Source organism: Canis lupus, chromosome 30, assembly GCF_011100685.1.
Source record: "Canis lupus familiaris isolate Mischka breed German Shepherd chromosome 30, alternate assembly UU_Cfam_GSD_1.0, whole genome shotgun sequence".
Lineage (NCBI taxonomy): Eukaryota > Metazoa > Chordata > Mammalia > Carnivora > Canidae > Canis > Canis lupus.
The window spans coordinates 24,311,481-24,338,563 of NC_049251.1; the positions used below are offsets into that span (position 1 = coordinate 24,311,481).

Genomic DNA, 27,083 nt, shown 5'->3' on the forward strand with positions numbered 1-27,083 from the left:
TAGTTGTATATGTGAAGTTTTAAATATAAATATTTAAACATACTTGTGCTGCAGATATTTGCATTCTTTTATCTTTCTTTTTTTAAAAGATTTTATTTATTTATTCATTAAAGACATAGAGAGGCAGAGGGAGAAGCAGGCTTCCCTGCAGGGAGCCCAGTGTGGGACTTGATCCTGGACTCTCAGGATCATGCCTTGAGCCAAAGGCCAGATAGATGTTCAACCACTGAGCCACCTAGGCATCCCTCTTTTACTTTTTTTTTTTTTTTTGATACCTCATTTGAGCACATACATTAGTGGTTTTCAAACCAGGTTGCATTAGACTCACCTGGGAAGATTATACAGTAGATAAAATTGTTCCCTGGATCATATCCCAGATGAGCAAAACCAGAATCTTGGGGCTTGGTATTTTTTAAGCACTGCAAGTATACAGTGAGAGTTAAGAGTTATTGCTGTAGATAAACAGTAATTTTACTTAGTGCTTTACAGAATTTTGTTGTATGATTCAGAAAGTTCATGAACTTCTTTGAAATTTAGATGTGAATAAAATATAAATTTTGGGGATCCCTGGGTGGCGCAGTGGTTTGGCGTCTGCCTTTGGCCCAGGGCGCGATCCTGGAGACCCGGGATCAAATCCCACGTCGGGCTCCCGGTGCATGGAGCCTGCTTCTCCCTCTGCCTGTCTCTGCATCTCTCTCTCTCTCTCTCTCTGTGTGACTATCATAAATAAATAAAAATTAAAAAAAAATATATATATATATAAATAAATTTTGGATGGTATTAAAAAGTGTTGAAAATATTAATATTGATGTTGAAGTATTTTTTTGTTGTTATAATCTGTTTCAAGATCTCGTTGAGGGGCGCCTGGGTGACTCATTCAGCTAAATATTTGCCTTTCAGTTAAGGTCATGATCCCGAAGTCCTGGGATTGGGCCTTGCTTTGGGCTTCCCACTCAGCAAAGAGTCTGCTTCTCCCTCTCCCTCTCCCTCTCCCTCTCCCTCTCCCTCTCCCTCTCCCTCAGCCCCCCACCCCCTTGTGCTTTAGCTGGCTCACTCTCAAATGAATAAATAAAAAAAAATTTAACGGAAAAAAAAAGATCTCAATACCAGCAAAGTTTTTGCTATTATAGTAGGGCAACCTACTATGTAACATATTTTTGCAATTTTATTGACCTTCACTCAGTAATTTCATCTAAGCCCTATACTAAAAAATGAATGAAAAATTGACATTTCTTTTGATAAATAACTGGAAATGAGATTGCCTTTTTATGGGGGGAGGGGAAGAATGGGGGGGGGGGAATCCCTAACAGATTGACCTCTTGGGACCAAAAAAAAAAGAAAGAAAGGATGGGAAAAAAGCCCCTAACAGTATTCATCTTGTGCTTTACATGATTACAAATATTGGTGAGAGAAGCAATGATGTATTCCTTTATTCCATCTGGTATACCAAACTAATCCATGGATGAACCTTAATTTTTGTGTTGAAATGAATTTAGAAATACATTTACTCATTGTGTTTTAATTTGTGTTATTTATTTTAAAAAAATTTTTTTGGAAGCGTGTTATAAACATACCTAGTATGTGCTTCTCCATTTGTACTTTCCCATTGGAGTGCAATTTGTAGTGGCATGGAAGAGAACACTCCGTGATGTATCTGTTTTAAATTTTAGGGGCAGCCCGGGTGACTCAGTGGTTTAGTGCCGCCTTCAGCCCAGGATGTGATTCTGGAGACCTGGGATCAAGTCCCATGTTGGGCTCCCTACATGGAGCCTGCTCCTCCCTCTGCCTGTGTCTCTGCCTCTCTCTCTCTCTCTCTCTCTGTCTCTCAAGAATAAATAAATAAAATCTTAAAAAAATACTTTAAAAAAATAAATTTTAAATGATTTTCCTAGGCTCTGAGGAAATTGATACTCCATGGTAGGTGCCACAGTTACCCTGTGACTGTGCATAGTGCTTGGTACAAGACTGACTCAGTTTTTATGAGCAATAATGATTGCTGAAATGAAAGATCTGTCTTAGTAGAACAGGAGATCTTTTTTGTCAGGGAGGTGCTTAATGTTCAAGCAGATTCATTTACCATAGTAATGGATAGTGATCTTGGACATAACACACAGTGCTCATGACCTATATTTATTTTCCTTATTGTTACAGGGGATATTAACTTTTGTCACTGTTTGGCTGGCTCTTGGCTTTTCATCTCTAAGAGGGAATGTATCCAGGGGCACCTGGCTGGCTCAGTCAGTGGAGTGTTGTGACTTTGATCTCAGGGTTGTGGGTTTGAGCTCCACATTGGATGTTGAAATTGCTTAAAAATAAAATCTTTTCAGCAAAAAGGGAGAATACATCTGTGTTTTAGATCCTTTAGTTTCAGGATTTGACAGTTGCTACTAATCATAGGAACAGCTAAGGCCTGTGTGAAACTGTTGCTCATACATCAGGTTTTTTACTGGTGCTTCATACAGTATAATATTTGGAGTTATGACATCCTTGAAGGTTTCATAAACTGCAAAGTGGACCTGGAACTTTGTGCAGCTATTAAGAGCCTCCCAGAAATAATAAGACTATTCAGTCTCACTAAACACTCTTAGTTTCTCAAGAATTTTAAATAGTGATCTCTCTCCTCACCAAAACCATTTCATCCTGAGACATTTGTTTACCATCATGCCTTGATCTACACAATTCTTGCTGGAATGCAGTGTTTTTATTTTTTTCTGTGTCTCTGGAATGAACCTTTTTACCCCTATTTACTTGAGAATTTCATTTTAGAATTTGAGCTTCTTTCTAAGTTCTTAGGCTCTACAATTGTTGATCATTTTCAGCCTAGTTCTTTTCTGAGTGGTTAAGCTCACATCCCTAATAACTGCATATTAATGGACCTGGTTCACTCTTTTCATACATTCTGACAATAAGCTTTTTTTTTTTATCCTTGAAGTTAATTTTTTTTAGTAATCTCTACACCTCATGTGGGGCTCGAACTCACCACCCCAAGATTGAGAGTCGCATGTTTTTCCAACTGAGCCAGCCGGGCACCCCTACATAATATGCTTCTAAGCAGTTTTATGTTCAGTTTGGGCAAGAGGAAAAACCAACTTCATAAGCCCCACCTTTCTCTTTATATATTTTTAAAGATTTTATTTATTTATTAACCAGGGAGCCTAACAGGGGGCTTGATCCCTGGGCCCTGGGATCATGACTTGAGCCAAAGGCAGATGCTTAACCCACTGAGCCACCCAGGTGCCCTAAGCCTCACCTCTCTATAACAGTTATTTTTCTTCTGGATCCTTAGGACTGCATATTCTATATAATGTTCCTCTGTACCCTCCATTCAGATTATTACAGTGAATCCTTAAAAAAAATTTTTAATAAAATAAATACCTGCAGATAATTTATTGCAATATAGCATCCCACACATAATAAAAGATGATGACATAAGTATTAGGTGTTGGGAGTTTGTGGTTACATGCTTTAAAAGCATAAAGTGGCTCAAACAAGTGATATTTTTTATGACTACCAAACTAATAAACCAGCTGCAACTATCCTTACCTTTCTTGATCACAGGAAATCTCTGGGTGCTTTGAATCATTTTTAGGACAATACCAAGAGCTTATCTTTGTTTAGGCCTCTCAAAACGGTTTGCAAATCCAATCTCAGTTATACATTGAAGATCATGTGGGTGTTATTTAATCTTTAGGGTGTTGATATTTTTGTTACTTTGCTTATAGTGAATAGTTTTAGGTATTAAAGAATATATAAATACATATTACAACCCAGGTTGTATTCAAAATAACTTTGAGAAGAGAACAGCATTCTTTTTTTTTTTTTAGATTTATTTATTTAATTTAAAAAGAGAGAGTGCATGGTGGGGAGGGGCAAAGGGAGAGGAGTCTTTATTTTTAAGATTTTATTTATATGAGAGAGAGAGTACAAGTGGGGAAAGAGGAAGAATGTGGAGCCTGATACAGGGCTCGATCCCAGGACCCTGAGATTTAGCTGAACCAAAATCAGATGCTTAACTGACCAAGCTGCCCAGGCACTGCTAGGGGGAAGAGTCTTAAGCAGACTCCATGGTGAATGTGGAGCCTGTCTCAGGGCCCGGTCTTAAAACCCTGAAATCATGGCTTGAGCCAAAACCAAGAGTCACATGCCTAACAGACTGTGCCACCCAGATGCCCCAAGAGAGCAGCATTCTTGAAACAGAAACCTGTATTTTATACCAGTGATTTGTCTGAAATATCCTTTCTCATATTCATAGGTCAGTTGGTTGTTGAACACTTCATTCAGTACGTTTTATTGAATGCCAGGCATTGTACTAGGTGTGATTTTTTTTTTCTTTGATAGTCAATTTTTAATTCTATTGCCATTATTTCTTTGAAGAAGAAACTTCACAATGTATTTTATAAGAAAGGCTTATGATTTCTTGAGTAAGTAAAATTTTTGTTCTTTTTTTATATTTACTAATTTAATATTAATGTCATTTAAGGTCTCGTTCAACTCTTGGACACTCCAGATCTCATTGGAGCCAAGGTTCAAATTCTCATACAAGTCGGCCACAGGAGCCACGGAACCGCAGTAGGATTTCTACTGTTATACAACCCTTGAGGCAAAATGCAGCAGAAGTTGTGGACCTTACTGTTGATGAAGATGGTAAGTTGGATTAGTAACAGTATAAAATTATGAAGAGAATTAATAAAATCAGATGTCTTTGAAATACCTAGAAATGGGGTACCTGGATGGCTCAGTGGTTGAACATCTGCCTTTGGCTCGCAGCGTGATCCTGGGGTCCCAGGATCGAGTCCTGCATTGAGCTCCCTGTGAGGAGGCTGCTTCTCCCTCTACCTATGTCTCTGCCTCTCTCTCTCTGTATCTCTCATGAATAAATAAATAAAATCTTAAAAAAAAAAAAAGAAACTCCTAAAAATGAAAGCCCTACTGCTACTTTCTAGTAACATTATTAAACTACAGGAAAGTTGTTGGATATGCTAATCTTATGTTTCAGTTGATATAAAACCTGTTTGTAAATTGTGCCTAAAATTCTTTCTGTTGTTTCATTGCTCAGTAGTTATTTTCTTAGGGAGAAAGTACTTTTTTTAAAAAAAAGATTTATCTGAGAGAGAGAGAGCATGAACGGGGATAGGAGCAGAGGGAGAGAGAGAGAGGCAGACTCCCCACTGAGCAGAGAGCCTGATGCTGGGCTTGATCTCAGGACCTCAAGGTCATGACCTGAGCCAAAGGCAGATGCTTAACTGACTGACTCACCCAGATATCTGAAAAAAGAATACTTTTACAAGTGGTAGCTTGATCTACCATCAGACCTACCTGTTTCTTTCATTTATAATATTATTGTCATAGTTTAACTTTGCTATGAAAAAGAGAAATGACACATTTAAAATGTTACAGAAAAGCAGTATAACTTGAATTTATATGGTAAATGTATGTTATTTGAAATGTCATAATTTGGGGTGCCTGGATGGCTCAGTTGGTTAAGCAAATGACTTGATCTCAGCTCAGGTCTCAGACTCCTTGTCATGAGTTCAAGCCCTATTTTTACAGACTAGTGTGGAGCCTATGTAAAAAAAAAAGGGCAAAGTTACTTTTAATATTATGTTATCCTCTAATACTGGTACCTTTTGTGCTGCTCAGCCTTACTGTTTTCTTTTGACTTATAATTGTATCCAAGCATGTATAAAAAGCTAGAAGTTGGAAAATAGAGATTAAGGAAAGTGGCAGCATGTATGAATCTGTGAATACCTATGTGAATTTTCCTACGTATCGAGAATTACCTTCAGGTACTAGTTACATCTTAGAAGGAAATGGTCATTCATAATTTCCTTAAAGGAAGATGATGAGCTGTATATGAATTTGTTAGCTATAAGTTGGAGAAAGTATATATAAGGTACGTAGAGTTACAGGCCTTGTGCAGTCAGCTCTTATATGGATTGTTTGCAGCTTGGATGATCATGACTTTCAGAATATCACTACTTTGGAATTAAGATGTTTATGAAGAGATAATTTATTCCCACTGTCTGCATTTCATTCAACTATGTCTCAGGTTTTATTTTGAAGTGCTATAAATTATCTGTAAGACAGTGATTAATATATTAGGGATTAATTAGAGATACCTCAGAGTTAATTAATTTGGGATTACTACTTTAAACTGTTTTCCCTTGTGACCTCTACCAGCCACTAAGTAGGAAAAGGTGGTAGGGTAGTCTTTTAAACCATTGGAATTAGTTCAACCAGAACATTTTACTAGGTTGTAAATATTCCAGCAATCAGTAGATGCCTGTCTCTACTAGTTTCTCTCAGTGGAAAGCATCTATCTTATTAAAAATAAGTCCAAAACATTAACTATATTATTAGACTAGTGGTTCTTAAGTGGTGACTGTTTTGTTCCCTTGAAGACATTTGGAAATATCTATAGATATTTTTGGTTTTTATAGTTGGGGGAGAGTACTACTGATACCTAATGGGTAGAGGCCCAGGATGCTGCTAACATCCTACAATGCACAGGACATCCATGCCCCTACCCTGACTCCCATCCCTAGCAAAGAATTACCGAACCCAAAATATCAATACTGCTAAGGTTCAGAAACAAATATACCATTTGCAAATAAAGAGAGGTTCTTCCCTCCCCATTTTATGTATAAGGAAATATATTTGTTTAAGCATCCAAAGTACAGTGTCCATGTAGATCAACAGATACTATTTGTATTTCAGGAATCAGCTTAGCACACTGCATTGTATACAGTAGTTTGTCCTCTCGTTTTTTTTGTTTTTTTTTTTTTTTTTAAGATTTTATTTATTTATTCATGAGAGACAGAGAGAGGCAGAGACATAGAGGGAGAAGCAGGCTCCTTGCAGGAAGCCTGATATGGGACTTGATTCCCCAGACCTGGGATCACACCTGAGCCAAAGGCAGATGCTCAACGGCTAAGCCACCTGGGGGTTCCTGTCCTCTCATTCTATATGACATTAAGAGAATCCCCCCCTTTTTTTTTCCCAATAAAGATTTTATTTATTTATTCATGAGAGACAGAGAGAGAGAAGAGAAGCAGAGACATAGGCAGGCTCCATGCAGGGAGCCTGATGTGGGACTGATACGGGGCCTCCAGGATCGTGCCTTGGGCCGAAGGCAGGTGCTCAACCACTGAGCCACCCAGGCATCCCAAGAGAATGAATCCCTTTTCTGATCTAATCAGTATGACTATGCTTTGGACAGACTTAGTCTCACTTTTTAAACAACTATTTTACAATCAGAGTCTAAAGTAGAACTCGTATATAAATCAAGGTATGCCTGAAATTTCTTTAACTTTCTACAGAAATTATAATTTTTATTAGAAAGCACTGATAAATATTAATATTTGCAAAAATTTTTTGAAAACATACAAAAAGGCATGTAAAAAAGATTAAAAGTTTTTTTTTTAAGATTTTATTTATTTATTTATTCCTGAGAGACAGAGAGAGAGAGACAGAGACAGAGACACAGTCAGGGGGAGAAGCAGGCTCCATGCAGGGAGCCCGATGTGGGACTCGATCCCGGATCTCCAGGATCACACCCTGGGCTGAAGGTGGTGCTAAACCGCTGAGCCACCCTGGCTGCCCAAGATTAAAAGTTTAAAAAATCGTAGCTAATGTTTAAGTGGTTACTATATGTAAACTATTATACAGAGTGCTTTATATGTATGACCTCAGTTCATCCGAACAATAATTGTGTGAAGAAAATTCTGTACTTTCCCAGTTCTACAGATGAGGAAATGCAGAGTGGTTAAGTAACTTAGCCATGATTGTAGTATCATTGTTGAAATCAGAATTGCTTATCCAAGCAGTCTGACTCTAGAATCCATTCTGTCCCAGAGAAAGGGTAATTTGTAATACTGGTCTGACAGCCTGTGATAATGTGTATGAAAATAGTAAAGGGACTTTTTTTTTTTTTTTTTAAGATTTTATTTATTTATTCATGACAGATACAGAGACACAGGCAGAGGGAGAAGCAGGATCCACGCAGGGAGCCCAACTCAGGACTTGATCCCAGGTCTCCAAGATCACATCCCGGTCTGAAGGCAGTGCTAAACTGCTAAGCCACCGGGGCTGCCCCAGTAAAGGGACTTTTACTTTCCTTTTCTTATTTTCGTATTTGTGATAGATCAGGAAATTTATATATTGTTACCCAAAAGAACTGTGATAATCACCTGAATTATTGGAATATGCATATGTGTTGAATTTTTTTTTAAATGCAGTAATCATATTTTAGTAGCATGTCATCTTAATGGTGTAGGCTACCTTTAGGAAAGCTTTTTTTTTAAAAAAAAAACTGTATATTGTGCTTACTAGAGAGTTCATATCTTTAAATTTTATTTTAATAATTACAAAAATGTTACCTTGAGTTAAAATATAACCCATTACCTAATTTATTTTGAATGCTAAGTAAAATTTTGTATTTTTTAGAACCTACTGTAGTACCAACCACTTCTGCGAGAATGGAATCACAAACCACAAGCACTTCCATTAACAACTCAAATCCATCTACCTCTGAGCAGGCCTCTGATACTGCTTCAGCTGTCACTGGTAGCCAACCCTCCACAGTGTCAGAGACTTCAGCTACTCTTACAAGCAATAGTATGACTGGTACTTCTCTAGGAGGTATGTAATAAAGTGGGAGAGGACTCTTTTTCATTACTCTTGTTAGAAAAAGTGTTGTTTTTAATATTTTAGCTATATTAGCAAGAACATATTCTTAGAATAAACCATATATGAACAAAGTAGTCTCTTTATAATTAGACTGTAATTTCATATTTGAGTTTGTGTGCTATATATTACCCAGTTATCATAGCTCAACTGAAAGAGATCAGCGAGAATTAAATGGCTAAAGATCTGAGCAACAGAAGAAAAATAGATAAATGGAACTTCATCAAAATTTATACCTTTTGTACATCAAAAGACATTATCAAGAAAGTGAAAAAGCCTACACAGTGGGAGAAAAATACTTGAAAATCATATATTTGGTAAAGGTCTATTATCCAAACTATATAAAGAGCTTACACAGCTCAACAATAAAAAGACACCCCAGTTTAAAAATGGGCAAATAATTTGCATAGGTATTTTTCTAACAAAGATGCATGAAAACAGCATCATTAGTTATTAGAGGAATGTAAATCAAAATCACAGTGGAACCACTTTATCCTCATCAGGTTGTCTATTATTCAGAAAAACAAACCAAAACCAAAGAACAGGAAATCAGAAAATAACCAGTATTGACAAGAATGTAGAGGAATTGGAACCCTGATGAACATCTGGTGGGAATGTAAAGTGCTGCAGCCTTTATAAAAAACACATTGGCGGTTCCTCAAAACTTTAAAGCATAGTTAGCCTATAACCAACAGTCTCACTCCTAGGTATGTCCCCAAAAGAATTGAAAATGAGGATGGGTATTTTTTAAAAAGTTTGATGATGTCCATTTTCTCAAATTTTTTTTGTTTCTTTTGGTGTCATATCAAAGAAACCCAGAGTCACAAAGATATACTCCTGTGTTTTAAGTGTTTCAGCTCTCACCTCAGATTATTATCTTTCAGTTAGCAGTGATATCTCTGGTTCTTGTTCCTGTCACTTGTTTAAGAGCATGAAGCTGCCCTTCTTTCACACCTGGACAAAGGCACGGAGATAAGAACTTGCTAACCATTTACTGACTGGGATGTTGTAGGCCCTGTGGCTCATAGAGTGTATCACCATTAATAATGAAACCACCTTATGCTTTCTTTCATTTTTCACTTTTAATAGTATTGTATTTAATTCTAACAGTATCATTATAACCTACATTGAGCAGATTAGGAAATCTTCTTGTGACTGGATTAGGTCTTGCTGTTGTAGAAAATTGAGAGTAGAATCCAGAATCTAAGGAGTTTTCCCAGAGATATCTTTTAAATACTATATTCTTTGGGGAAAAAAGTAAGCAGAAATGAAATGTGCTAATTTTTATTTCATTTATCAGATGTATGCTCTTTCCCGAGTACCCTACTGAGTGTCTTATGTGTTATTTTTATATATTATCATTTAATCCTTATAAACTTTCTCGTTGTATTACTCTTCCCATTTCAGAAATGAAGGAATCTGGAAGTTAAATACTTTCAAAAAAAAAAAAAGTTAATAATATTTGAGTCAAAGATTTGAACTCTTCTCATGCGCTCCTTTTTCCTGGTAGCTTTATGTACTCTGATTCTTGTCTACATTTTATGTGACACAGTCCCAACTTTACTTCAAGACTTTTTCAGAGCTTTTATTTTCTTATATTTTTAAGTCTCTTGTTCGCTTAGAACTCACATTTAATATATATAGTGACTTCATTATCTGAATGGTTTTCTCATGATACTATTACCTATATTGACGACTATGTTTGGGATAGACTTGGCTGTGTTGTGTTTTTCTAGAGTAGGAGAACCCTGTTCCAGGCCAAATTGTTCCTCTCTATAAAACTGAAAGAAGCAGATACTCACACAACATTAGGGGCACTCAGTTTTGCTGATTTCATTTCTTGCTAAGACTCTATAGAACATCAGTCTCCTAATTTTTTCATATCCTGTCCTTACTTTGTACCTTCTTGCGTATTTCCAACCTTGAATCACTCAAGCCATCAAGCTTCACTCCTCTCTAGGTTTTTAGATGGGCCTCATGAAAATTACAGAACCAAGCATATTGGTGCCTTGTGAGTTTATGGTATCAGAACCAAGCATATTGGTGCCTTGTGAGTTTATGGTATCTGATCTTGGACTTTTGATAATAAGTTACCGTAGTGTGATGTATCTCAGTTAATTCCCTTTCCTTCCCCTTAGTGGCTATTCCAAAATTCCCTCATTTTCCTCAAGACTTTGATTCCTCCAGGGAAAAATAAATTAAAAAGTAAGTGGAGGGATCCCTGGGTGGCGCAGCGGTTTAGCGCCTGCCTTTGGCCCAGGGCACAATCCTGGAGACCCGGGATCGAATCCCACGTCGGACTCCTGGTGCATGGAGCCTGCTTCTCCCTCTATGTCTCTGCCTGTCTCTCTCTCTCTCTCTGTGTGACTATCATAAATGAATAAAAGTTATTAAAAATAATAATAAATAAAAAGTAAGTGGAGGTTTTCAAACATTCATAACTTCCAACCCTTCCATGAAAACTTTTATACCCTTCTTTCCTTACTCTTGGTCTTTTAACTCCTTCTTTTCCTTTGCAGTCCCTTTATTCATGCTCTACCTCTTGTCCCTTCTTGTGTCCTTGACCTTGCTTTAACAGTTACCTTCTCAGCATCTTTGTTTGCTCCATTCCCTTAGTGTGCATTAGTACATTTGTGTTAAGTCTGTGTACCCTTAAATGGGTCTTCTATACCTGAAACTCCTTCCTTAACTTTCTTCTGACTCTTGTCAAAACAAATGTGTTAAAAAAATCTGGCAGTAATCTTCGCATCTTTGTTTTCTCCCAGGACTCTATTCTTATCCTTTCTCACTAGCCCGTCTCATAACTGCATGTGTTTTCAACTACTGCCAGTATGCCAGTGACCTTCCATTTGTGTTTCTAGAGCCTTCTCTTTGTTTTAAATTTTTATATCCAGCTGCCTATTGGACACCTCTCTCCGTTGGACGACCATTCTGCAACCACCTCAAACTCCAAACACCCCAAATAGCTCATCATATATCTTGACTTTTCCATGTGCTTTTTACTTTATGCATGCATGGTATCTTATATATTCATTTATTCAAATATTTATTGATTGCACACTATAAATCAGGCACTGTTCTAGGCACTGGAAAGAAAACAAATTTTCTGCCCTAACAGAATGTTCTAGTGGATAATAATAGCTAACATCTGTGTTATGTTGAGCTCGTAATATTGGTCCATGATTTATCTACATTAACTCTATTTTTTTATAATAACTTATGAGGCAGAGTCTATTATTACTCTTCTCATTTTATAGGTGAAGTAACTTGGCCATGGTTAAATGATAGTGGAACCAAGTATTCAAAAGTAGGAAGTCTGGCTTGGAGCCTGTACTCTTCCTTTATTTCTCCGTCTTGACACTGTTGTCTTTGTGCTATGCAGTTCTTTTTATGGGGGGCTCCCCATGCATTGTAGGATATTTAGCAGCATTGTTGGCCTCTACCTACTAAATACCAGTAGTACCACTTCCCCTCTAGGTATCCCCAGATGTTCCCTGGGGCACAACATTGCTCTATACTATTTTAGAACCCAGTGCTTCTATTTTAATGCTGGTTGATTTATATCTTAAATTGTTTCCATATTTGATGATGATGATCTCCTTAAGGATTAAAGATCAAGTTTTTCTCTTCATAGTACTTAGCTCCATACATGCCTCTTTTCCCTTGAGAGGTAAACTTATATTTAGCAAGGGCTTATTAAACCACCTACATTGTACAGGCCTGTTTCTAGTTGCTAGAGATAAAACAACAGAGGCAGACAACATCATAATAAGTTATTTTAAATGCCAGGACTTTCAGGGAGCCTGCATGGCTTAGTCAATTAAGCATCTGACTCTTGATCTCAGCTCAGGTCTTGATCTCAGGGTCATGAGTTCAGGATCTTGAGTTCAAGTCCCCCATTGGGCTCCAGGCTGGGTATGTGAAGCCTACTAAAAAGGAGTGGAGGGCAGGACTTTAATTTTTCACCACTGTATTTTTCAGTGCCTTATATAATAGATCCTTTACCAGTACCATTATTATGTGTAATGCTTGCCAGAGGAATGAATACATCTCAATAATCATGCTAGAATCACAATGAAAGTATCTTAACCAGCTTGATGTCACTGGGCTATGGAATTAATTTCTCTGGTGCAGGTTTATTATTGTTTCATTTTTAGTGGACACTCTCTGAGCTAACTTTAATAAAAAGGAAATGTTTTATTTGCTTGATCAGATCTTAGTATTTCACTTCTAATTTATGGTAGTTTCCTTGGTCAGTCACTCTCGAACAAGAGGAAATTCAGTTGCCTTTACTTTGGGTTACCAGCCTGTTTAAGCAACAAAGAGGTTCTGCATTCCAGGAAAATATATTATTAATTTAACTGGAAGCCAAAACTGTACCCTAAGAAGTAGAACTATAAGGTCAGTCTTCTTTTTGAAGCCACATCGTTAGTGATATGACCCTTTAAATATGTGTTCAGCTGTAAATATATTGTAGTCATTATGCTTCCTCTTCTCTCACTCTGATTTTTGTATTAGAAATATTTGAAGAAAAAGAGGACAACTTCTTTTTGAACAAATGAGTATCATATCTATCACTTTGTTCACAGCCTTACTAGTCCACACATCTTTTGCTCTGACTGCACACTCCTCTCCTAAAATTTGAAGTTATACATAATCCCCAAATAGCTGGATTTATAAAAATAAAGTATTTTAATTGGAAGGAACTATATGAAGGTCACTTAGCTTACTCATTGAATGGATTTGGTGTTCCAGAGGTTTCTGATAATTTTTTATGAAGTAACACAATAAATGATGTTCATTTGTGCAATACTTGGTCATGGGAGCTGAGATAAAACCCTGAAAATGTTGCTGGAGGTAAAGCTACTGTAATAGTTATTGCTATAGATATTACAGCATATGGAAAATAGTTAATGTTTGATTCAGTATAGCTAAGATAGACAATCATGATCTATTCCTGATAAGCTAGTTGTAACTTTGTCCAGGTTATTTAAGAAAATTGGAGGGACACCTGGGTCACTTGGTCAGTTAAGTACCTGCCTTCAGCTCAAGCCCTGATCCCAGGGTTCTGGGATCGAGCTCCGCATTGGGCTGCCTGCTCCTTGGGGAGCCTGCTTCTCTCTCTCCTCCCTTTGCCTGATGCTCTTCTTGCTTGTGTGCTTTCTCTCTCTCTCTCTCTGTTAAATAAATAAAGTCTTTAAAATAAAATTGGAATGAAAGTGACATAATTATATAATTGACTTTAAATCTGCTGTAATTTATCTTTTAAAAGTAAACACCATGGGGTGCCTGGGTGGCTCAGTTGGCCAAGTATCTAACTCTTGATTTTGGCTCAGGTCATGATCTTAGGGTTGTGAGATTGAGCCTCGTGTCAGGCCCTGCACTCAGCAAGGAATCTTTTAGAGATTCTCTCCCCCCCCCCCCCATTTCCTCTGCCCCTCCTCCAACTCACACACACTCTCTCTCTCAAATAAATAAATAAATCTTAAAAAAAGAGAGAGAGCTTAAAAAAATAAAACATCTTGTCACCTTTGTCGTTGTTGTAGTTACAAGTTACTTGTAATATTTAACCTCTCAACTGATTCTAACAAGGTAGTACTGATTCCAGGAGGCAGTTAGAAATTAGTAAAAATTAGGATTTGTTTTTCCATCCAAGGTCACAGATTCCTGAATTCTAGTTCCAAGTTAAGAACCTTTACAAAAGGGCAGCCCGGGTGGCTCAGTGGTTTAGTGCTGCCTTCAGCCCAGAGCGTGATCCTGGAGACCGGGGATCGAGTCCCATGCCGGGCTCCCTGCATGGAACCTGCTTCTCCCTCTCTCTCTCTCTCTCTCTTTGTCTCTGTCTCTCATGAATACATAAATAAAATCTTAAAAAAAAAAAAAAAAACCTTTACAAAAGAGTACAAGAAATTAGCCCAAATAGGACAGACTAGGAACTTAGAAAAAAAAATGTACAGAGATTTAGTATGGAGATACTGCTTAACAGGATTTAGATCACAGACCTTGCCCAGAAGAGAATCAGGAAAGGCAGGATAGGACATGTATGGGAGGGCAGACCCAAGAGAATTACAGGGAGGTTTGCTGCAATCAGACATATCAACCAGAGCCTGAAGCACCCCACCCAGATTCATTTATGTGAGCCTATAAATTCCTTTTATTATTTGAGCCAGTTTAGGTTGGATTTTTATATTATTTGTGAGTATCTAGTATATTCCTAATCAGTACATTGGGCCAGAAGAGATTGGCTAGGTTCTGTGAGCCAAATATTAGCAGTTTCCCTGGTCTTGGTTACTCCAGAAATAGGGCTAGAAGAGTGGTACTCTAGAATCCTAAGGGCTCTGAGGAGATGACTCAGGAGTCAGGTGCAGAAGGGGGAAAGGAATTAATAAGGACAGGGCTCTGGGCTCTCCACTCCTCTATTTTTTTTAAAGAATTTATTTACTTGAGAGAGAGAATGAGTGCACGCAACGATGATCGACCGGAGGGGCAGAGAGGGACAAGCAGAAAGCTGAAGGCAGTCACTTAACTGACTGAACCACCCAAGCACCCCTCTACTCTTTAATTTTTGTATTTTAAATTAAAAAAAATAATAATAATTTTTAAATATTTTATTTTTAAGTAATCTCTAAACCCAACATGGGGCTCAAACTCAACCCCCAGCTCAAGAGTCGCACAGTCCTCTGACTGGGCCAGCCAAGCTTCCCTCCATTTTTATCTGTTTTATATAGTTTGTACATAATATGCAGCTTGAGAAAATGCTGTTTTTTAGATAAGTCTGAAGCCCTGAGGTAGACCTTCTTGGGGTGCTTTTGCAGGTCTTCTGGCATGGAAGAGCATGCCTTCAGAATAACTGGGCATATGGCAGAGAGCATAACCAAGACTCAGATGATTCATACCTACAGAATCATCTTTTCCAAAAACAATCATGCAAGATGATTATTGTTCCATTTAACAGTAAGAAAGAGGTCAAATAACTTTTCTAAGTCACATTGCTCAGGATTACACAGGCTTAGGACTAAACTCAAGCACATCTGACTCCATGCCTTTCCTATTCTTCAACTCTAGTTCACTAGATTATTATGAGATACCTTTAATTTTTCACAAATTAGAGTTTTATTGTTCTATTCTTTCAAGTCTGAGTTTGGAGGGCAGAGGAAGGGAAAGGATGTCAGGTTAGTGAGACTTAGCAAGACCTCTCTGAGTTGGGTGGTTATGTCTTAAGAAGATAGGATTTTTAAGAAACACATAGTCATTATTTCATAGAAATGATTTATGGTGTTAGAGAGTTCATGGACTCAGAAGAATCTTTGTTGCAAATAAGGACTCACGTGACATACTAGAATTTTTAAAAATTCAGTTTAAAGTTTATTGTTTATTATGACCTAGGAAAAGGCTATCTCTTGTCATATTTAAACATCATGGTAGTGGCACCTGACTGGCTCTGTTGGAAGAGCATCCAACTCTTGATCTCTGGGTCATAAGTTCGAGCCCCATGCTGGGTGTAGAGATTACTTATATAAATAAAACTCACACACACACCCCCCGCCCCACATACCATCATGGTAAAGGTGAGCCTCCTGAAGGATTTATGCTTTCAGAAAAATCCTAGTGAAGATTACTGCCCAAAATTATGTCATATGCATGTTAAGAATGTGGTGCTATCACATTCTTCTTTACAGAGATTTGAATTTATTCAATTGATTAAATTTAATCAATTCTTTATTTGCTTAATTTATATACAGTACCTATGTTTTACAGAGTGATATTTGATCATTTGATTGTTCTGTGCATTTTTGTTTCAAGATGACTCAAGGAGAACTGCCTCTAATGCTGTAACAGAAACTGGCCCTCCTGCAATGCCAAGATTACCTTCCTGCTGTCCCCAGCACTCACCATGTGGAGGGTCATCACAGAATCACCATGCATTAGGACATCCACATGCAGGTTGCTTTCAGCAGCATGGCCACCATTTTCAGCATCATCACCACCACCATCATACCCCCCACCCGGCTGTCCCAGTTTCTCCCTCCTTTAGTGATCCTGCTTGCCCTGTGGAAAGACCTCCACAAGTACAAGCACCTTGTGGAGCCAACAGCAGTTCTGCTACCAGCTATCATGACCAGGTATGTGGAATTTGATGAGGTCTTCTTTTTTTTTAATTTGTAAAAACTGTGCTTTTTTTCCAGGAGGAAAAAGAAAAACAACCTTCAGGATGAATTTTATACACTAAATATAAATATGTTGCCCTTGCAAAAGTGGCCCAATTTAGTGGTCTGTGTTTCTTTTTTTTTATTAAGTCTCTAGGATTTTCTGATGGTCTAAATTATTGCAACTAATTGAGAGGGCCTGGGATGTAGAAAATTAGAAGTGATACTTTTTTAAAATTCTGAAATGTTTTTTGGGGTTTTTAGTTAAATACAGGTGAATCTGATCTTTGGAATTTTATTTCAGAGTGTTGGAATTGCTGTGTCAACCTGATTCATGAGAAATAAGGACATTTTTCTAGTTTTGTTTTTTTATCCTCTACCTTTTACTCTGGAACTCCCTATATCTTCACTTATCTAGAAATAAACTGCCTTCTCAAATGCAAACCAGTGACATGGTTTCTCAGAGCCAGATGAGGTGTTTATTAGTTTATGGAGAATTGAAATATCTATCAGTAACAAAATTATAATTAACTTATTTGATATTAATGATGAGTGCTTGAAATGTCAAATAATATTAAATTAGTGTCAGTGATTATGTGGAGTAAGTGAAGGTCAGGTATTACGTGTATTACGTGTTGTTTTAACTTCTGCTGTGTCATCTCTATGTATAATTGTGATATTTTGGGGTACATACTTTTAAAAGTAAAACATAATTTTAAGGTAAAACTGTAACTGACATATACTAGAAAATAGTCAAACTAGAAAATTCAGGGCAATTGCTTTTCTGTATCCCCTGACCTTTCCTAAATACTTCATTTTTTAAGATTTTGATAGTTATCTTTCCTGGATCTGACAGATTAAAAATAAGAAAGAGGGATGTTCTCTTAGAAAAACCAAACAAACAATAGATAAGCTGCTATTTTCGAGAGTAAATTTGAAAGAGTTTGGTAGGAAATATGATTGAAGAGATTTTAGACTGTTTTGGTTCTCCTAACAGTTCTAAATATTAACATCTACTGATCCTCTAAAACCTGTTCTTCCTCTTGGGAATGAAGAAACATCAAGAAAAACTTCTTAGTGGACTGAATGAAAGGCCCTGCTTAAAAGTAAAATTGTCTTTCACTAGAAATATGAGCTGAAAGGGAGGGTTTATAAGTATTATAGGAAAACAGTGAAGAAATGAATCTGCTGACTTTTTCTACATTCGTTCAAGAGCTACCAAAACATGGGGCCTTTTGTTTACAGAATATTGTTGTTGTTGAACTAGTAAAGTAATACAGCTGGTTTGAGAGAGATCATACGAATGCAGTATTTTCTTTTAACCTAGTGTGTTAATTACAGGTAGAATCTTATACAGTTTTGTTCACTGTTAAATAAATGTAACCTATTCACTTATCTCTAAGTAGATATATTTGGACTGCACACAAAACTTGAAGAACAGAATCAGGCAGTCAGTGGTAATAGAGGGTATGAAGGAGAAACAGTGAAGTTTTAACAATATAAACAGACTCATATAGACAGTTAGAAAACTGAAATCAGCCACATGCTCATGAGGTAATGTCTGATAGTCTTTAGTTGAGATCTGTGTGGGCACAGCAGGAAGTTGAGGAGTGGGAGAAGCAAACTGATCTGAGCATTTGTGATTGTGTAGATGTATTATGATTAGTGTCAGGTTGTGGGTAGGCAGACAAGGGTTGGGGAGGATTAGGCCTGACAACAGAGAAGGTGCAGTAGTCACTTGACACTTTGTAGCCCTTACTACTCCTTTGGATGTAGCTTTCTCTTTTGAGAGAATAGGTCAATTAGTGTTATGCATTGCTTAGGATCTTTGTAAAGTAATACTTGCCATTTCTGTGCCGATCTTGTTTACTATGTCTTTATCCTTCTAGAGCAAGATTTGAATGAACTGTTGGTATTGTGAAGAGGCTTCGGTTTAGTGGTCCCTCCCCCTTCTCTTTTTATTCTTTACTTTTACCTTTACCCTCAGTTTCTTGCTAGGAGGACATTCACCCTACTTAACTTACTTGCTGGGAGTGTTCTTAATCACTGACTGGAAAAAGATAGGAAATTTACTCATCTTCATAGTATGTTGATAATCCAGTCCACTTGCCAAGTCTTAGCCAAAATAGGGAAGGGATTATAAATTCATAGTCTTACAATATTTTTAACCTTATTACCCAAGTTGAAGGACATACATGTATTTGTCAACTCAGGCTAGAATTTGCATAGGTACATGATCTAGAAGAAGAAAGGAGCTCTTTTTCAACTTCCCATAGCTTCTCCTGTGCCATCATCCCCTTTCCCTTTTAGCATTCAGAGTTCCTTTTGTTTCTGTTACCCTTGAGCCTGGAGGTCCATTGGAAGTTCAGAGACCACAATGGTTCCTTTGAGGACTGCTGGGTGACCTGGGCGTCTAAAGAATGCATTTCCCTAGTTTTCTTCATCTTTAGCTCCTCAGTTTCCAGTATTGAACAATTCTTGTATATAAATACATATATGGCATCATGCTACTATTTTCTTTTTTAAATTATTTTCTTTAATCACATTTTTAAAATGACAGCTATACTAAACACTAAGCAAAGACTTGTATTTAAATCACTTAAGAGGGATCCCTGGGTGGCTCAGCAGTTTAGCGCCTGCCTTTGGCCGGGGGTGTGGTCCTGAGATCTAGTCCCACGTTGGGATCCCTGTGTGGAGCCTGCTTCTCCCTCTGCCTGTATCTCTGCTTCTCTGTGTATCTCTCATGAATACATAAATAAAATCTTTAAAAAAAATAAAATCACTTAAGAGGGGCAGGGTGGCTAGATGTCTCAGTTAGCATCTGCCTTCGGCTCAGGTCACGATCCCAGGGTCCTGGGTTTGAGCCCTACATCTGGCTCCTTGCTCAACAGGGAGCCTGCTTCTCCATCTCCCTCTGCCTACCACCCCCTCCCCCTGCTTGTGCTCCCTCTCTCTCTGTCAAATAAATTAATAAAATCTTTTTAAAACACTAAATTAAGATACAAAGAAGCAGTTCTGTTTTTGTAATCTACTCTAGAGTAGATTGTGATCGAGTGAAGTGTTTTACTTAGGATTTTTCAAAATGCTTTTGGGGAATAATCTTAATTACTGATGAGTAGACATGGAATCTATACTCTTTGATTTCTTTTCCAACTTAGTAAATGGACCTTCCCTAAAATCATATTTCTAATTTTTTTGTAAATGAAATTATTATAAGGCAAAGCTAGCTCATCATTCATCTTGAATAATCACACACCCTTTGTTATCTTGGATAGTGTTTGTATTATTAGAGTTTCAGTTTAATGTTTGCTATTTACAGTTTAGAAACAGAACAGACAAGTTTGTACCTAGAACCCTTAATCTTTTCAGTGGTGTGATTATATGTTTTATGATTTTAAAGTTTCTTTCTCTCTAAAATCTAGATAATGGAAGAGAGCTAGACCTTAATATAGAAATGAATTTTTGTTCATCTTGTAGCATGATCTTATGCCTGATTTTAAAAAACTGATTATAGATTTTAAATATATGGTCACTACAATTTTTACAATCCAAAGTACACAGTATTTTCTTAGTGCTGAATAGGTCTTCATACTGAAAATTTTACCGGTTTGAAATTTTTAACTTATTAGAGATTCTATTTTTCTAGATTGCAATTGGAGTACTTTTATAATATAACATGAAACAGTGTTTTGACCAAACTTTAGAAAGATAAAATATAGTTCCTCTTTATACAGCAGGCATTGCCAGTAGACCTGAGCAACAATGGTATCAGAAGTCATGGAAGTGGTGGTTTTCATGGAGCATCTGCATTTGACCCCTGCTGCCCTGTTTCTTCTTCCCGAGCTGCAATCTTTGGCCATCAGGCTGCTGCTGCTGCCCCGAGTCAGCCATTATCAATAGATGGTTATGGATCCAGCATGGTTGCGCAGCCCCAGCCTCAGCCCCCTCCACAAGCCTCACTGTCATCATGTCGACATTATATGCCACCTCCTTGTAAGTATAAATTTAACAGGCAAAGAACTTAGAGGCATATAAATGAAGCATTTGTACATTCCTCTATGAAATAACCTTTCAATAATACTAATTCATAAATTTTTAGTGTTTTCTTGACCTTAGAGCAGGGTGTATTTTGTCCATTTCATCCTCTCTTCACCCCACATTCCCCAAACAGCCTTCTAAGGTAAAAAGAACAGATGTTATTTAAAAAGGTCAGAAAAATAAAAAGTATGATATTTTCTGTCTTTTACATTTTAACATTTACATTTTAATATATGAAATTGAACTACATTGAATGGTACCTTAGATTCCTATGATAGGAAACTTTAAGGGATTGAGATTTATCCTTAGGAGTAACACACAGTTTGAAAGCTTAGTAGTTGTTAGGCACAAACAAATAAATTTTGACTAAGAATTCTGAAGGTCAGCTGAGGCATACGAGAGAATACTTGCACAGAGAGCTTGGCCGGTTGCAAAAAGATTTCTCTGTTCATTTGATGTGGGCAATTAAATAGAGTCAGACATAGTTTTTCTGAAGAAATTGAAATCTTTGAGATCTGTGAGTATCATAGGAAATGAGAAGTGCTCTTAGGCTATGTAACACATATTTACTACTTTGTTACATTATAGGCTAATAAAAAATTAATTAAAAAACTGAATTTTCATACCAGAAGTAAGCTAGGAGGTTGGCAAGGACATTTGCTTTTGTTCTGATTACATGCAAGGGATTGTTTTCAGTTATATATCTCATTAGATATCTTCTTCCATTCCTATAATATAAAAAATCTGAGTCTTACAGATAGAGCTGGAGTCAACCCAGGATTTGTAGAGTGAAACCTGGGTATAATATCATTTACCTTTTCAGTGATACAACTTAAGATATAAAGTATAAGTTAGAAAACAGGTTTTGGAAGAGCTTTCACAAAGCACTGATCAATGGGCAAAATCTTTTCTCTAGGCTGTTTTGTGATACCTATTGATATTTTAATTGATTGTCTTTTATTAGGAACTCAAAATGTGTAGTTTTCTGTCCCCCCCCCCACTAATATATTGAAGCAGTTTATAAGTGAGTCCATTTCTTTTTAAATGCCCTAATAAAGAAGTGTTTTAGATTTAAACTTGCTCTACTTTTATTATCAAAGTAACTTGTGTACATTGTAAGAAGTTCAAACTGCAGAATAACATAAAATTAGAAGTTAAAAGCCCTTCTCTCACATTCCACTAATCTGAATATCTTGAAGGTAGCAACTGTTTGTAGCTTATAAAAACCTTCCAGAGCTTTTCTTTCTACACACAAAAGTATATATATGTGTGTGTCTTTTTTATTTTTTTATTTTTATTTATTTTATTTTATTTTATTTTTTTTTATGTGTGTCTTTTTTAAAAAGTGGGATCATAAGTGTATTATTTGCTTCTCTTTGAGTTTTTTCTTTTTTAAAAAAGTTTTAATAGTACATCTTAGATTTTTTTTCCATATTAGCCATAAAAATCTACGTGGTTATTCTCGATACCCTCATAATATTGTGTTGTGTATTAAATCATTTCTCTGTTGAGATTACATTGTAGTTTTTTAGTCTGTCTCTTGGGTAGCTTCCTAGGAGTGAGATTTCTGGGTCAAAGTAACATGTTGAACTTTTAGGAAGCAATATCAAATTTTGTTTTGTTTTGTTTTGTTTGTTTTAATGGCAAGAACACAAAAAATAGAGAAGGAAGAGAGAGATGGCTTATGGGAATGCAGAATGTCACCTTTCTGTAGTGGTTAGCAATCTATTTTGTTTAGAAACTACAGTGAATTATAACAAAGGCTGAACTTTTCACCACACACACACAAAGCTGTGTGAGGTAATGGATGTGTTAATGAACCTGGTTGTGGTAATCATTTCACAAAGTTATATGTATGTCAAATTGTCATCTTGTATACTTTCAATAATATATAATTGTATTTGTTAATTATACTTCAATAAAGCTGAAAAAAATGATTGCTGAAGAGTTAAACTTAAATTGATTCATTCTGAAACAAAACTTTAAAATTTTGTAATATTTGTCAGTATTATTTCTTGATTATGGTTATAGAAATAGAAAACTTCGAATTGAAACTGGAAAAAAAATGCTCTGAATTTGAGGAAGGATAGTTAACAGTGGTAAAACATAGTGACTTCTCTCTTTATAACCAAGTACTGAGTTTTCTTGGAGTAAAGTCTTGATTTGAAAACATGACGTTTAGAAAATCACTTAAAAATTGTCTCAGAGTTTATATTGAGCTTAATGAAAATTTCCTTTAAATACATGCTAGCAAGGTATCCTTTGAAAATATGGCTGAATGAGTTCATGGTTACATAACTTTCACCCCTGCTGAATCAGAAGTGACTAAAATTGAAGGAAATTCTTCTGACCTGAAACCAGAGAATGGCCATTCCTCTGTACCATACTCCAAGAAAGTCTTCCAAATACAATGAAATTGGGACTGGGACTGAAATCCAAGGAGGAGACAACATATTTTGTCTCCTTGAACAGATGCATGTCTCTTAAAGTAAGAGAGATGTGTATTCCTCGGAGAGACTTTTCAGCGGCTGCTTTGAATCCAAGAATGAAGAAATAGGGGAAGCCATCTTTATTCAGGCTGATTTCCACTGCAAGTTCTTGGCAAATATGCCACTTCATCTTCTTAATGTAGCGCAGGAAAAATGACACAGTGCAGGGAGAGAGAAGAGCAGCAATAAAGGAGTATCTTTGCAGTCTTGGCCAAAAGAACTTGCAAGTTCCTTTCTTCTCTATGGTGGTCTGTAATGAGTAATCATAAACAAAAGCAAGATTTATGTATTTATAAAAGTGTAACTACTGCATTTGACTCCACAAAAGCAAAAAACTTGTATATGGTAAAATAAAATTAACAAAAGACAATTTGGAAAAATGTTTATACCTTATAATGACATACCTTCCATGTATACAAAGAATACCTACAAACCAATGAGAAAAACATGAACAATGGCCTAAGAATATGAATGGGCAATTCTGGGAAGAAATATAAGTAGTTAATAAATAGAAGATTTTTTCAGATTGGCATTTAATAAGTTTAGTTATAGTATAGGGTAAATCAGGCACTCTTGTATACTATTCACAGAAATATGAATTATGGTAACCTTTTGGGAAGAGTATTTTGTCAACTGACATCTGAGTTTAAATGATTTTCTCAGACTAAGAACTGCTTCTAGGAATTTATGCCGCAGAAGCTGTCCATGAGTGATATATGTGTGTGCACTCATATGCATGTCTGTATGAAAGAGTGAGCAAAAGAGGCATTATTATATACACAGGTGTTTAGTGCGGCATTTGGATTGTTTCCCATTTTTATCAATGGTGATTTCTTTAATAAATTTTGGTACATTTCTGTAATAGAATATTGTGAAGCTGTGAATGAAATAAAACTGTATGTATTGACATAAAAAGATAACCTAAGATTAATCAAAGAAGAAAGCAGGTTGCAAAGCAGAATTGAACAGACTCAAGTATTAATAAAGTATTCATAAAAATTAAAAGTGTACTAATATGTTTGTTTAGAAGAAAGGAATTTATAACAGCAATGTATGCTCAACAGCATGGTGCCTATATATTTTTTTTTTTTACAGATGCTTCTTTGACAAGACCGCTTCATCATCAAGCCTCTGCCTGTCCCCACTCTCATGGAAACCCTCCTCCTCAGACTCAGCCTCCACCTCAAGTGGATTATGTTATTCCTCATCCTGTACATGCTTTCCATTCTCAGATATCTTCTCATGCAACATCTCACCCCGTGGCACCGCCACCCCCAACTCATTTAGCCAGTACAGCCGCACCGATCCCTCAGCATCTTCCTCCCACACACCAGCCAATTTCACACCATATTCCAGCCACGGCACCCCCAGCACAGAGACTGCATCCTCATGAAGTGATGCAGAGGATGGAAGTTCAAAGGAGGAGGATGATGCAGCATCCAACGTATGTATTATGTTTTCTAAAAGATGATCACGCTGTTCCTTTTCCTTCTATTTCTGTTGGTTTTTAAAACTAAAAGTCTTTAGGAGTGATGTGACCATACTAAATCTTCAGTTCGCTAGAAAATTCTTTACTGAGTTGTCCTGAGTTGTAAGTCTCACAAAACAAGTTCATATCACGTTATTTAAAGAAACCATTTTCAGAATATGACCCAGGGTCATTTATTTTTGTAAGCCAGTCTTGTTCATCAGATTCTTCAATATCCCATAGTAAAGATAAATGTTAAAATTGATGATCCTGGGCAGCCCCGGTGGCACAGCGGTTTAGCGCCGCCTGCAGCCTGGGGTGTGGTCCTGGAGACCAGGGATCAAGTCCCATGTCGGGCTCCCTGTGTGGAGCCTGTTTCTCCCTCTGCCTGTGTCTCTGCCTCTCTCTCTCTCTGAATAAATAAATAAATAAATCTTAAAAAAAAAAAATTAAAAAAAAAAATGATGATCCTGGGCAACAACAGATAAAGTTGTCAAAGATTTAATATATGTTACCAGCCAGAGGGAAAAAGAGTCCTAGTAGAATTTTCAACAACTGACAATGAAAAAATAGCCTTCACTCAGTTTGTTTACAAGCTTATGTATTAAAATATTCTCCAAATATCATGAAAAGACTATAATTGAACTTTCTGAAAATTTAGGATATTTTTCTTTTTTTTTTCTTTTCTTTTCTTCTTTTCTTTCTCTCCTTTTCTCTTCTTTTCCTTTCTCTCTCTGTCTTTTCTTTTTTCTTTTCTTTCTTTTCTTTTTTCTTTTTTCTTTCTTTTCTTTTCTTTCTCTTCTTTCTTCTTTCTTTCTTCTTTCTTTCTTTCTTTCTTTCTTCTTTCTTTCTTTCTTTTCTTTTCTTTTCTTTCTTTCTTTCTTTTCTTTTCTTTTCTTTTTCTTTTCTTTTCTTTTCTTTTCTTTTCTTTCTTTCCTTTCCTTTCCTTTCCTTTCCTTTCCTTTCCTTTCCTTTCCTTTCCTTTCCTTTCCTTTCTTTCTTTTCTTCATGAGAGATACAGAAAGAGAGAGAGGCAGAGACATAGGCAGAGGGAGAATCAGGCTCCTCACAGGGAGCCCGATGTGGGACTCGATCCCGGAACCCCGGGATCACGCCCTGAGCTGAAGGCAGATGCTCAACTGCTGAGCCACCTAAGTGTCCCCAGGATGTGATTTTTCTAATTAATGGTAGCATACTCTGTTAGTCTAATTCTGCTCGTGTATTTTTGTAAATAGAGTTTTATAGGTAAACAGCTACACTTGTATTGTCTGTGTTGTCTTTCACACCACAAAGACTAAATTGAGTAGTTGCAGTAGAGGCCATACAGCCTAAAGAGCCAACAATATTACCATTTAGCCCCTTTCAGAATGTGTTTGCAGAACTCTTGATCTAATTAATGATCTAGCACACGGGTAACTTGTTCCTTTAGTTATGTAAGATTATTTTGAGAATCTCTGGCTATAACTGGCATTCTAGTATAGTAATTCCTTATATGGAAAATTGGCGTTTAAAATTCATATCTTCCAGTATCTAGAAAATTCCTGTTTTAAATTATTAAGCTTAAACATGCAAAATCTGTAAATACGTTAGAAATTGATAGAAAACAGGAGTTAGACTGTAAGAATGAATCTATGGAATAGTTTGTTTTTTAAGTGCCATTTGTTTAGAACTTTATGACTATTTACATTTATAAATTTGGCTGACTTTAGACTAAAAAGAGAAAATACAATAATATGAGATGCAGAATAAGGAGTGTAAATGTAGCTAATACCAGTTTCCCAGATATGTTAAATGTACTTGCATGTATTTGAAAAAAAATGCATAAAGTTAAAAGGTTTTTCTCTTAAAATCATGTATTTTAAGAGATGTATTAAAATGGATGTCATTACAATATAAAACCAAGACAAAATATTTTTCTCCCTTATATGTTTACATAAAATAACTTCTTTGAACCTGCAGCATTTGCTGGGGTGTTTAATTTTTAGAATTTTGTTCCCAATAATTTCCTGTTACTATATTTAAAATATCTGCTCTAAAGAAGGTATAAAGAAGATAATGTTAAAATTGCCTTTTTCCTTGGATGATATTTGAATTGGAGGCATTGTAAAAAAATGAGCACTGAGAATTTGTGGAGTTATGGTTTATTGATTTACTTATTAATCATTACATAATTTTACATTATGCTTTTCATAATTTATTATATAAGTAATTTTATTACTAATTTATAGTTTATAATATTAATATTAGATTGTTTTT

The 27,083-nt window shown here is 36.4% G+C and overlaps 1 protein-coding gene across 8 annotated transcripts in view; it reads left to right on the top strand.

Annotated features, from left to right (window-relative positions):
* The window catches only part of RNF111 (ring finger protein 111), a 95,460-nt gene that overhangs the window by 56,949 nt on the left and 11,428 nt on the right, over window positions 1-27,083 (top strand). For 6 of the 8 annotated variants that reach the window (XM_038580558.1, XM_038580560.1, XM_038580559.1 and 3 more), the window contains 5 exons: window positions 4,481-4,644; window positions 8,446-8,640; window positions 16,489-16,808; window positions 20,567-20,825; window positions 24,455-24,803. In XM_038580558.1, the coding sequence (XP_038436486.1) occupies window positions 4,481-4,644; window positions 8,446-8,640; window positions 16,489-16,808; window positions 20,567-20,825; window positions 24,455-24,803 (1,287 nt within the window). The remainder of the gene's footprint in view (window positions 1-4,480; window positions 4,645-8,445; window positions 8,641-16,488; window positions 16,809-20,566; window positions 20,826-24,454; window positions 24,804-27,083) is intronic. The other 2 variants (XM_038580555.1, XM_038580562.1) reach the window with 1 other exon arrangement.